This window comes from Pseudophryne corroboree, chromosome 12, assembly GCF_028390025.1.
Source record: "Pseudophryne corroboree isolate aPseCor3 chromosome 12, aPseCor3.hap2, whole genome shotgun sequence".
Lineage (NCBI taxonomy): Eukaryota > Metazoa > Chordata > Amphibia > Anura > Myobatrachidae > Pseudophryne > Pseudophryne corroboree.
The window spans coordinates 125,666,134-125,679,633 of record NC_086455.1 but is presented as its reverse complement, the minus strand read 5'-3'; the positions used below and the strand labels follow the sequence as shown (position 1 = coordinate 125,679,633).

Genomic DNA, 13,500 nt, shown 5'->3' with positions numbered 1-13,500 from the left:
AGATTCGCAATATTGCGAAAAGACTTCTCTGTGCAGTTTCTGAGTAGCTCGAGACTTACTCTTCCAGTGCGATCAGTTCAGTGCTTGTCGTTCCTGGTTTGACGTCACAAACACACCCAGCGTTCGCCCAGATACTCCTCCGTTTCTCCAGCCACTCCCGCGTTTTTCCCAGAAACTGTAGCGTTTTTTCACACACTCCCATAAAACGGCCAGTTTCCGCCCAGAAACACCCACTTCCTGTCAATCACATTACGATCACCAGAACGAAGAAAAAACCTCGTAATGCCGTGAGTAAAAAACCTAACTGCATAGCAAATTTACTTGGCGCAGTCGCACTGCGGACATTGCGCATGCGCATTAGCGACTAATCGCTCCGTTGCGGAAAAAAAATAACGAGCGATCAACTCGGAATGACCCCCAGTTGTGGCTGCAGCTCACACAACATAGCGCAGGGGGGAGTAGCTTAGCACAAATACATGCAGAGACGTATGTAACACATGTGCTAGCTGCAAGTACCCATGGATCAGCAGCGATGTGTCTATCACAGCCGCCGCTACATCCACAACCCATTTTGCTTCACAGTCCTTTAAAGCCTACCCCCAGACTCCTGTGAAACCCAGCATGTATGTTAATATGTGGTAAGCACCCCCCCCCCCCCCCCCACATGCACTATGTAGTAAGGGCTGCAGTCGCCGCTACTAAAGATAGATAGATAATATATATATATATATATATATAGAAAGCTTTAGATAATGGTAATGGAAGTGCTAGAAAGAAGGAACCCATGATTACAAACTTATGGAACAAAACAAATAGCCTGATTAAGCTTCAGTTGCAAAATTGCAGATCGGACAATGGGGGTCATTCCGAGTTGTTCGCTCGCTAGCTGCTTTTAGCAGCATTGCACACGCTAGGCTGCCGCCCTCTGGGAGTGTATCTTAGCTTAGCAGAATTGCGAACGAAAGATTTGCAGAATTGCGAATAGAAGTTTCTTAGCAGTTTCTGAGTAGCTCCAGACTTACTCCTACACTGCGATCAGTTCAGTCAGTTTCGTTCCTGGTTTGACGTCAAAAACACACCCAGCATTCGCCCAGACACTCCCCCGTTTCTCCAGCCACTCCCGCGTTTTTCCCAGAAACGTCAGCGTTTTTCCGCACACTCCCATAAAACGGCCAGTTTCCGCCCAGAAACACCCACTTCCTGTCAATCACATTACGATCACCAGAACGATAAAAAATCTTCGTTAAGCCGTGAGTAAAATACCAAACTTCTGTGCTAATTTACTTGGCGCAGGCGCACTGAGAACATTGCGCATGCGCAGTTTGCGACTAATCGCTCCTTAGCGAAAAAAAACTAACGAGCGAACAACTGACCCCCGATTATCGCAGACTGTGCATGCGCTGCAAACGCATGGCGGGTGAGCGAAGGCTAAATTGCAATCGCAGTTTAGTGAAATGTGATCGCGATTTGATTGACAGGAAGTGATCAATTGAGAGTGTTAACCTGGCGTTTGTGTGGAGAGGTTGGAAAAACGCAGGCGTATCATGGCCATTTTCAGGGCGTCTCTGACGTCAGTTGCAATGTATTGCGACTAAAAACATGGCGCCAGTGCGACTGCATTTTCATTATTCTGAGAAGCCCTGGAACAACCGCAGTTGTGGATTGTACTTGCGTGTGCATCGGTGGGTGTCTTATACCTTTCTGGGCGGCTCTTCACATGCGATTTTTAGCAGAAGCAGAATTGAGAAAATCGCAATTTCTGTCTCAATAGCGATCCAAGCTGAATTAGGCCCAATATCCTCTATTAAAGCAAAGTATAACAGTGGGGCAGGACGATAAATATATTTTTATTGATACTGTATATGTGGAAGATGGGATATCATTATATGTCATAGTTCTGCTTCTGAATGGTGGGATGTATGATCCTGGATGACAGCTGTATTATAGAATAAACACAGTAAGATAGTTTTCCTCTTCTCTCAACAACAGGAGCTGGAAAATAAAGTGGCTGCAGCCAAACACTCTTCAGCAAGGAGGCAGCACATTCACAAGATGCAAATGCAGGAAATAAGGCGGAAGCAAGATGAGGTAGAGAAACAATAAGTGAAATATTATATTAATTTACAATAGTACTTAATATGTATTTGCATAGATGTATTATTATACTAACTGACAAAACTACCTGAAGAAGGGATGCGTTCAATTTGCCAGCTGTCAAAATCCCGGCGGTTAGGAAACCGACACCGGAATCCCGACAGCCAACAGTGCCGACAGCCGGAATCCCGGCAAAACAGGACTATTCCCACTCGTGGGTGTCCACGACACACATAGAGTGGGAATAGATCCTGTAGCGAGTGCAGTGAGCTACCGAGCCTGCAGCTTGGTGAGCCCGCAAGGGGACTCTTTGCGCTTGCCCCGCTGCTGGCAATCTGGCATTCAGGATGCTGCTCTTGGGATGTGGACAGCCAGCATACCGACCGCCGGTAAATCGTACTGATTCCCAGAAGAATCAGCAGCTGTTTCAGTATTTCACCCTGCAGTCATCAGAGAGGTTTGCATTCTCAGTGCATTCTAGTGTCTGTAATAAAGATGCTTTTGATACCCCAACTGATCTGCAAATCAACTTTAACCTTCACATTAAGCAAATAGAGGACCATGGTTACCTGCTGCCAGGAATTGAGTTGTCTTGGTGCTCCTGACATTGGACTGCACAATCCGGTTATACAGTACTATAGCTCTGTAGTACATTAGATGTTATATAAGCTCTTCGATAGAGCTTTACTGATGACATATGGACAGAGTTTACTACTCTTGTGTAAGGAGACATCCATTTTAAGATTAGCATGCGGTGGACTCCAAGTGGGCCATGTTGTGTCCCCCCCCCCCCCCCCCACACACACACACACACACACACACACTCCCAACTCTATTTTTGACTCCTGTAAACTCCTGTAATCTACTTTTAGTAGTATTACTAGTTACCAGCCAATCAAAATGATGGAACAGTAACAGTAACTTGACAGTAATTTCAGCGCCGGCGTCTGTGCGCGCCCGAGCGTAGCAACACTTGAATTCCAGACGACATCTGCTTTCCTCCCCTGGGGAGGAGACATTTCCTCGTTCCTCCCCCATGATGGAATTGGGGAATTGTCAGTCTGCCAGATGCGGCTGACTTAATCCGGGTACACACTAGAGTGATCTCAGACCGATACATGATTCCCGCTAGAATCGGAACATCATATCGTCCGGGTCGTTCAGTGTGTACGCCCAATCTGCATGCTCCCGTGGTCACATGCGTTATCTTCCAGCTAGCCAACCAAATGATATTGCATGCGGCGCCGTGCAGTATAATGAAGAACAGAACGAGGAATCGTTCTGTCCTTCATTACATAGTTCTGATGTGTACCGCCCATTGGCCGGCATATTGTGCTGGTACACATCGCTGTAGTGTGTACCCGGCCTTACAGTCAGAGCCGCCATCAAGGGGGAGCAGCCACCCACACAGCCAAGGAAGAATGCAGCAGACCCAGCACAGTAAATACAAAAGTACTGGGATCTCAGATCTCTGGGATCTGCTTGAATGTCTGTCTCCCTTTTCCACAACATTCTGTCTCACACCTCCATGAGGTGTGAGGCCCTCCCCATGAGTGCCTGTCCCCCTCCCCTCATGTGCCCCTGCATTCTATTCCACACTCCGTGTTTACACCTGTCCCTCCTCCACTTCTCATGTGTACCTTTGACCCCCTCCCCCACTCTCTCATTTCCCCCTATTCCTCCTCCTCTCTCTCCCATCTGCTCCTAGTTTTCATCTCTCTCCCTTGTCCCCCTATTCTTCCTCTCTCTCTCCCATCTACCCTATTCTTTCTATCTCTCTCCCTTCTCCCTCCTCTGTCTCTCCTCTCTACCCCTTGGGCTAATCCGCCGATAATCTATGGATGCCAATAATTGCATAATGTATGCTCGACATTAGTCTTTAAACGTTCACAGTTTTACCCGTCTCATTTGCCTACTGTACTGAATTCTTTTGCAAAGCTCTGGAATGTGACTAAGCTTGACTGAAGGCATGTGTGTGTACTTAATAAAAAATGGACATGTTCATTCAGCTAGGTAAGGGTTTTCAGGAACAGACTAACAATGACGGGGAAATAGCAAAATAATCTTTCAACCAAACTGCAGCAGGTGCAATGCTCAAAATGTAATACTGGATTATGATACAATTTTTGTACATTGATTTATGGTGGTAGGTTGTCAGTAAAAGGGAAGGTGTGTTTAATCCTCCTCCCTCTATGACTGTTTTTAGCCAGTTTTGTCTTCTAATTGTGTCCAGTTGTAAAGCGCAGCGGAATTTGATGCGCTATATAAGAAACGTAATAATAATAATAATACTGTATTTTCCAACTGGCACTATGCATTTAGGGCCTAATTCAGTAAGGATTGCAAATTCTGCTGACCGGCTCCTCCCCCCCCCCCCCCCCTTTCCGTTCAACAAGCAGAAATTGCGAAGGCATAGCAATTTCTGCTTGTTAGCAGAAACTTAGGAAGCCTCCTGCCTGCGCAGCTTAGCTGCGCTTGCAGGAGGCCACCGCCATGTTCTTGATCGCAGCGGCTAATGATCGTGACGACACGCAGCCGCCGTGATCACGCCCCCGTTTAGTCATCTTAGTCCCCCGGTTCGCACCGCCCCTGCAATGCTTCGTCTCCGCCCTGGAAATGGAGCATTGCCGCCCCCGCCCCGCCTCTGCCTGATTGACAAACAGAGGCGATCGCATTTTCTGCACTCCCCCCACAGAAAATGCGGGCGCATGCGCAGTATGGGCACTGTGCATGCGTCCGCGGGGCGATCGTAAAAATTGCGGTTGGATTATGATTTGCGATCCAACCTGAATTAGCCCCTTAGTCCCCACAATCAGAACCTTGTGATTCAGGGGCAAGGAACACTAAAATCTGTTAAACTTTATAAAAACATTGTGATTAATAAAACAAAAATGATTACAAAATTCAATATTAAATGTAATGCCATCAGATCTCACCCAATTCTGTGTTATCGCTGCTGCTAAAGCTGGGTACACACTATCTGATGTGCACCCGATATATCGTACAAGCCGCCGGCTCGTACGATATGTCGTCACATTGGACAGTGTGTACGGGCGAAATTGTATACTATGCACGCTCCCGCGGGTCGTATATGACGTCACATATCTTTTGTTCTGCACTTGAGAGCAGAAGATATGTGACAGGCCTTGATACTCCGGGATGTGGGTGGATTCGGTCACAGACGATACATCGTACAGTCTGTATGCACTGACGATATATCGTTTGCGATCTCGCGCCTACTAGACATCGTACAGCATGTACCCAGCCTAAGTGTGACTGACAGCTAATAAACCAGGCACAGATGGGGTCTCTCCAGATGTCCCAGGTTAGTAGTAGTGATGTGCCAGCTAGTGTAGCTCCTGCCCAGGAAGTGCAGAATGCAGTGTTTAGAATAAAGTTGGGCACCTATGAGAGTGCCGACACTTGGTGCATCCTCTCTGCTGATCTGACGTTCTCACAGTCACTCACATAAACAGTTCTGCTGCCAGCTGCTGATGTGAAATATGCCATCATGCCCCATCCTCCCGCTTGGGGCAATATGCCGGTAGTAGGTGTAAGGTCACCAGGGCACATAATGGGTAATCTAGCTCCCCTCACATACCCACACCACATTCGGTGCCCAAGGCTCATGCCCTACCAGCCTCCCGCTAGATTTTCCACTGCCCTATGCTAGGCATACAAGTAGTAGGGCAGTCTGAACAGCATTGTGAGCCCTGGGTATGGTAATGCACTGGGGTCCCTACACACCCATTCACTGGAACCAAGTAAAACAAAAATAATAACATGTCCCTTGTGCAGTCCTGCGTCATCTCTCCACATGCTTCCATACAGTGAATGGCTGTCAGTACTCTGATTTGTGGATAGCTCCAGCAATCCACCAATCAGCATGTTGACAGCCATTCACTGTCTGGCTGCAGGCTGGGATGAGGCAGGTAGAGAATACTTTCTCACAGCTCGGATGCTGTGATCACCACCCACCCTTGCTCGAAGGCCCCCCGAATTGTGGGGCCATGGGCAGCTGCCCAATGTATACATTAAGATGGCCCTGACAAGTAGGTGAACTTCTGCCCATAAAGGAGTATTCACAAATGACCCTTAGAGCATTTGTATTGCACATAAACACTCCCATGTGCCATAGATGTCAGCTCTTCCTTGTGCTGTAGTGTTTCATGTAAAGATATCCATTAGTTTCTGTAACTTGCGCAGATAAATCTTTTGTTTTCACAGGCAGAAATAAAGAGGAACATCCACAGGGAAGCCAAGATCAATAAACAGAAAATGAGGGAAATCAAGGCTAAGAAAGTGAGAGAAAAAGCAATGAGATGTCAGGAAGATGGAGATTTCCTTCCTGTGGAACATGATGAAACTTTTAATGTGGATCATGGTGAGATTTACATCATAAATATATTGGAAAACTAAGATTAAGAACCGTTTTAGATCAGCACAGAAAGGAAAGACATATATACTGTACTTTTCCCACTTCTTATAGCTCCGGTGTTATACATGAGTAATATCTATGCAGTCAGTGCAACTCCTATTGGGGAAGATGTACCAAAGTTTGGAGAGAGATAAAGTCGCACTAAACAGCCCCATTCAGCGCTAGTGCTGGATGTCTTTTTCCATAAATGCGTCTTAACTTGCAATGCGATGCAACTATTACACACAAGGAGACTGTGCTGATTAATTTGATATGCAACATTGTATATATGTGTGCGACTGAGTCTCTGAGTCTGTATACAAAGTGCTGCGAAGCAGAGGCCACAGCTTATTTCCATGCCAAGTTCCGTTGTACTCTGTATACAGACTCTATAACACACAGATATACAAGTGTTGCCTATCAAATTAATGAGCACAGTCTCCTGGTGTGTCCTAGTTGTATTTCGACTACAATGCATTTTCAGCAAAAAAGCTCCCGACTCACCTGGCAGCTCACTCATGCCAGGTATCTTGTGCAGCATGGAGTATTGAGGCTAGATGTATGTGGACATCTCTATACCAAATAATCAGCTTCTATCATTTTCCAGGCTGTGAAAAATGACAGGAGCCAATTGGTTGGTACTTTATCTTTCTTCACTTTATCTATCTCAGAGGTTTTGTAAATCTCCCCCATTGGAAAATCCAGAACTAGTGATATTGTGATGTTTTAAGTAGTGATGTGCACCGGACATTTTTCGGGTTTTGTGTTTTGGTTTTGGATTCGGTTCCGCGGCCGTGTTTTGGATTCGGACGCGTTTTGGCAAAACTTCACCGAAAATTTTTTGTCGGATTCGGGTGTGTTTTGGATTCGGGTGTTTTTTTCAAAAAACCCTAAAAAACAGCTTAAATCATAGAATTTGGGGGTCATTTTGATCCCATAGAATTATTAACCTCAATTACCATAATTTCCACTAATTTCCAGTCTATTCTGAACACCTCACACCTCACTATATTATTTTTAGCCTACAATTTGCATCGAGGTCGCTGGATGGCTAAGCTAAGCGACACAAGTGGCCGACACAAACACCTGGCCCATCTAGGAGTGGCACTGCAGTGTCAGGCAGGATGGCACTTCAAAAAAATTGTCCCCAAACAGCACATGATGCAAAGAAAAAAAGAGGCGCACCAAGGTCGCTGTGTGACTAAGCTAAGCGACACAAGTGGCCGACACAAACACCTGGCCCATCTAGGAGTGGCACTGCAGTGTCAGGCAGGATGGCACTTCAAAAAAATTGTCCCCAAACAGCACATGATGCAAAGAAAAAAAGAGGCGCACCAAGGTCGCTGTGTGACTAAGCTAAGAAACACAAGTGGCCGACACAAACACCTGGCCCATCTAGGAGTGGCACTGCAGTGTCGGGCAGGATGGCACTTAAAAAAATAGTCCCCAAACAGCACATGATGCAAAGAAAAAAAGAGGCGCACCAAGGTCGCTGGATGGCTAAGCTAAGCGACACAAGTGGCCGACACAAACACCTGGCCCATCTAGGAGTGGCACTGCAGTGTCAGGCAGGATGGCACTTCAAAAAAATTGTCCCCAAACAGCACATGATGCAAAGAAAAAAAGAGGCGCACCAAGGTCGCTGTGTGACTAAGCTAAGCGACACAAGTGGCCGACACAAACACCTGGCCCATCTAGGAGTGGGACTGCAGTGTCAGGCAGGATGGCACTTCAAAAAAATTGTCCCCAAACAGCACATGATGCAAAGAAAAAAAGAGGCGCACCAAGGTCGCTGGATGGCTAAGCTAAGCGACACAAGTGGCCGACACAAACACCTGGCCCATCTAGGAGTGGCACTGCAGTGTCAGGCAGGATGGCACTTCAAAAAAATTGTCCCCAAACAGCACATGATGCAAAGAAAAAAAGAGGCGCACCAAGGTCGCTGTGTGACTAAGCTAAGCGACACAAGTGGCCGACACAAACACCTGGCCCATCTAGGAGTGGCACTGCAGTGTCAAGACAGGATGGCACTTCAAAAAAATTGTCCCCAAACAGCACATGATGCAAAGAAAAAAAGAGGCGCACCAAGGTCGCTGTGTGACTAAGCTAAGCGACACAAGTGGCCGACACAAACACCTGGCCCATCTCGGAGTGGCACTGCAGTGTCAAGACAGGATGGCACTTCAAAAAAATTGTCCCCAAACAGCACATGATGCAAAGAAAAAAAGAGGCGCACCACAGGTATAGAATGTAGATGGATAGTATACTTAATGACGATACAGAGGTAGGCACAGCAGTGGCCTTCCGTATCGTACTGCTATATATAGTATACTGGTGGTCACTGTGTCAGCAAACTGCAAAACTAAAATGCACCACAGGTGTAGAATGTAGATGGATAGTATACTTAATGACGACACAGAGGTAGGCACAGCAGTGGCCTTCCGTATCGTACTGCTATATATAGTATACTGGTGGTCACTGTGTCAGCAAACTGCAAAACTAAAATGCACCACAGGTATAGAATGTAGATGGATAGTATACTTAATGACGACATTGTCGTGACGGATTGCACCTGACTGAGGAGGGGGCAGCGGTGCTGGGGGGAAGGATGGTTAGAAGGTTGGAGGAGATTTTAAACTAGGAGCCTGGGGGGAGGGTTTAGCTAGAAACTACGGGTCATGCAGTGAGAATAGTGGGGATGGCGGTAGTAAACGAAATGGGGGAGAAGTTGGGGGGAGGGTAAGAGCAGGCGGTAAGGTTACTAACATGGGTACTAAAAGGGATTTTACCAAAGCACTAACCAATGACGATTACAGGTCATCCTTGCTACATAAGGTGAAAGATGTCCCTAACGCAAGGGAAAATACTTATCTTAGTTGTATGTATGTAAACGCCAGAAGCATTACTGGTAAAAAGGGTGAACTAGAAATACTTGCAACAAGCAAACAGTATGATATTATAGGCATTACTGAAACTTGGTGGGATGAATCTCATGATTGGACAGTCAATCTAGAGGGCTATACACTGTTTAGGAGAGACAGACTAAATAAAAAGGGTGGAGGGGTGTGTCTTTACGTAAAGCCGTTTTTAAAACCTAATATATGGGAAGATATTCAGGAGGGGACTGTAGACACTGTCGAGACATTATGGGTAGAAATTGCATGCGGGGAAAAAGGAATAAAAAAGTTAGTATTGGGTGTATGCTATAGGCCGCCTGGTATCAACGCATCTGATGATGAATTGTTACTAAAGCAAATTGAAAGAGCAGCAGGAGTAGGAGACATAGTAGTGATGGGAGATTTTAACTATCCAGAGATAAACTGGAAAAACGACTTATGTGATACTGCTAGGGGCAATATGTTTTTAAACACACTTAATGATAACTACTTAGTCCAACTAATTGAGGAACCAACTAGGTACAATGCAATCTTAGACCTGGTATTAACAAACAATGGGGATTTGGTATCAGGTATTATAGTAGGGGAACCCATAGGAAACAGCGACCACAATATGGTCACATTCAATATCAGTTTCTATAAACAGCCCTATACTGGCTCAACTAGGACTTTAAACTTTAGCAAAGCAAATTTTGAAAAGATGAGAGTATTTTTCAGGGATATTGAATGGGAAGGTTTGTTTTTAGGAAAAAATACTACGGAGAAATGGGAGGTACTAAAATTACTGCTAGCTAAAAATACACTCAAATGTATTCCTATGAGTAGCAAAAAAAGGAATAAAAATCATAAACCGATGTGGCTTAACAAAAAGATTAAGGAACTTATGGGCAAAAAAAGGCGAGCATTTAAAAAATACAAATCTGACGGGGAAGCAGAGTCATTTCAGCACTATAAGGAATGTAACAAAATTTGCAAAAAGGAAATAAGAGCGGCTAAAGTAGAAACTGAAAAACTAGTAGCAAAGGAAAGCAAAGCGAATCCCCAAAAATTATTTAAATACATTAATAGCAAGAGATTAAATTTGGAGAGTATAGGCCCTTTAAAAGACAAGTTCGGAGTCTTAAGCAAAAATGATAATGACATAGCGGACACACTAAATGAGTTTTTTTTCAACAGTATTCACTAGAGAGGACCCAATTCAGGGACTGACACACAATCTCAATAATAAGAATATCACACTGATAGGTACTTATTTAAGCGAGGAAGTAGTCTGTGACCGATTAAAACATTTAAAGATTAATAAATCACCAGGGCCCGATGGCATTCATCCAAGGGTTCTAATGGAGCTTCACTCTGAACTGGCAAACCGCTATCATTGATCTTTAAGGATTCAGTTATATCAGGTATGGTTCCCAAAGACTGGCGTATAGCGGAAGTAGTGCCTATATTCAAAAAGGGAAGTAAAGCTGAACCAGGTAATTATAGACCAGTTAGTCTTACATCTATAGTGGGGAAAGTATTGGAAGGTATTCTAAGAGATAGTATTCAGAAGTTCCTTGAAACCAATAAGGTCATTAAAAGGAATCAACATGGGTTTATGAAGGACAGATCCTGTCAAACCAACTTACTTGGCTTTTATGAAACAGTAAGCGCAAACCTAGATCAGGGTAAAGACGTGGATGTAATCTTTGTAGACTTTGCCAAAGCGTTCGATACTGTACCACACATGAGACTTATCTACAAGCTACAAGAATCAGGGCTATTAAGCACAATATGCCAAAAACTGGTTAGATAATAGGAAGCAGCGCGTTGTGGTTAATGGATCTTTTTCAACTTGGACTGAAGTGCTAAGTGGTGTGCCGCAAGGCTCAGTATTAGGACCGCTATTGTTCAATATTTTCATTAACGACCTAACAGAAGGTCTAGAGAGCATGGTATCAATTTTTGCAGATGATACCAAATTGTGTAAGGCTATAAATACAGAGGAGGATGCCGAGTCTCTTCAGAACGACTTAGTTAAATTAGAAGCATGGGCAGCCAAATGGAGAATGCGCTTCAACACAGACAAGTGTAAGGTAATGCACTGTGGTAACAAGAACAAAAATTACACCTACCTACTAAATGGGGTAAAATTAGGGGATTCTGTACTGGAAAAGGACTTAGGTGTCCTCATAGATAGCAAGCTAAGCAGTAGTACCCAAAGTAGGACTGCAGCAAAGAAGGCTAATAAGATATTAGCATGCATAAAACGGGGTATTGATGCTAGGGACGAGAGTATTATACTCCCGTTATATAAATCACTAGTGAGGCCACACCTTGAATACTGTGTACAATTCTGGGCACCGTACTACAAAAAGGATATCCTAGAGCTTGAAAAGGTACAGAGGAGGGCGACCAAACTAATTAAGGGCATGGAGACGATGCAACGGCTGACAGCAGCATCAGTTAGAAATTTTAGTCAAATCATCATGCATAGGAGACCACAAATAGGTTGAACTCGATGGACAATTGTCTTTTTTCAACCTCAGATACTATGTTACTATGTTACTATGACACAGAGGTAGGCACAGCAGTGGCCTTCCGTATCGTACTGCTATATATAGTATACTGGTGGTCACTGTGTCAGCAAACTGCAAAATTAAAATGCACCACAGGTATAGAATGCAGATGGATAGTATACTTAATGACGACACAGAGGTAGGCACAGCAGTGGCCTTCCGTATCGTACTGCTATATATAGTATACTGGTGGTCACTGTGTCAGCAAACTGCAAAACTAAAATGCACCACAGGTATAGAATGTAGATGGATAGTATACTTAATGACGACACAGAGGTAGGCACAGCAGTGGCCTTCCGTATCGTACTGCTATATATAGTATACTGGTGGTCACTGTGTCGGCAAACTGCAAAACTAAAATGCACCACAGGTATAGAATGTAGATGGATAGTATACTTAATGACGACACAGAGGTAGGCACAGCAGTGGCCTTCCGTATCGTACTGCTATATATAGTATACTGGTGGTCACTGTGTCAGCAAACTGCAAAACTAAAATGCACCACAGGTGTAGAATGTAGATGGATAGTATACTTTATGACGACACAGAGGTAGGCACAGCAGTGGCCTTCCGTATCGTACTGCTATATATAGTATACTGGTGGTCACTGTGTCGGCAAACTGCAAAACTAAAATGCACCACAGGTATAGAATGTAGATGGATAGTATACTTAATGACGACACAGAGGTAGGCACAGCAGTGGCCTTCCATATCGTACTGCTATATATAGTATACTGGTGGTCACTGTGTCAGCAAACTGCAAAACTAAAATGCACCACAGGTGTAGAATGTAGATGGATAGTATACTTAATGACGACACAGAGGTAGGCACAGCAGTGGCCTTCCGTATCGTACTGCTATATATAGTATACTGGTGGTCACTGTGTCAGCAAACTGCAAAACTAAAATGCACCACAGGTGTAGAATGTAGATGGATAGTATACTTTATGACGACACAGAGGTAGGCACAGCAGTGGCCTTCCGTATCGTACTGCTATATATAGTATACTGGTGGTCACTGTGTCGGCAAACTGCAAAACTAAAATGCACCACAGGTATAGAATGTAGATGGATAGTATACTTTATGACGACACAGAGGTAGGCACAGCAGTGGCCTTCCGTATCGTACTGCTATATATAGTATACTGGTGGTCACTAGTCAGCAAAACTCTGCACTGTACTCCTCCTATATAATATTAATTATACTGGTGGTCCCCAGTCCCCACAATAAAGCAGCACACTGAGCACAGATATGGAGTGTTTTTCAGGCAGACAACGTATACTGGTGGTCACTGTCAGCAAAACTCTGCACTGTACTCCTGCTATATAATACAGCTGCTCCCCAGTCCCCACAATTAAGCAGTGTGAGCACAGATATATTATGCAGCACACTGAGCACAGATATGGAGCGTTTTTTTCAGGCAGAGAACGGATAAAACTGGTGGTCACTGATCAGCAAAACTCTGCACTGTACTCCTAACAGCTGCTCCCCAGTCCTCCCCACAATTAAGCAATAAAGCAATCAAGTTCAACA

General features: G+C 44.6%; 1 protein-coding gene across 1 annotated transcript in view; it reads left to right on the top strand.

Moving 5' to 3' along the window:
* CCDC198 (coiled-coil domain containing 198) overlaps nucleotides 1-13,500 on the top strand; it is an 84,926-nt gene that overhangs the window by 50,668 nt on the left and 20,758 nt on the right. The window contains exons 4-5 of the mRNA XM_063947279.1: nucleotides 1,990-2,088; nucleotides 6,322-6,478. Coding sequence (XP_063803349.1) covers nucleotides 1,990-2,088; nucleotides 6,322-6,478 — 256 coding nt within the window. The remainder of the gene's footprint in view (nucleotides 1-1,989; nucleotides 2,089-6,321; nucleotides 6,479-13,500) is intronic.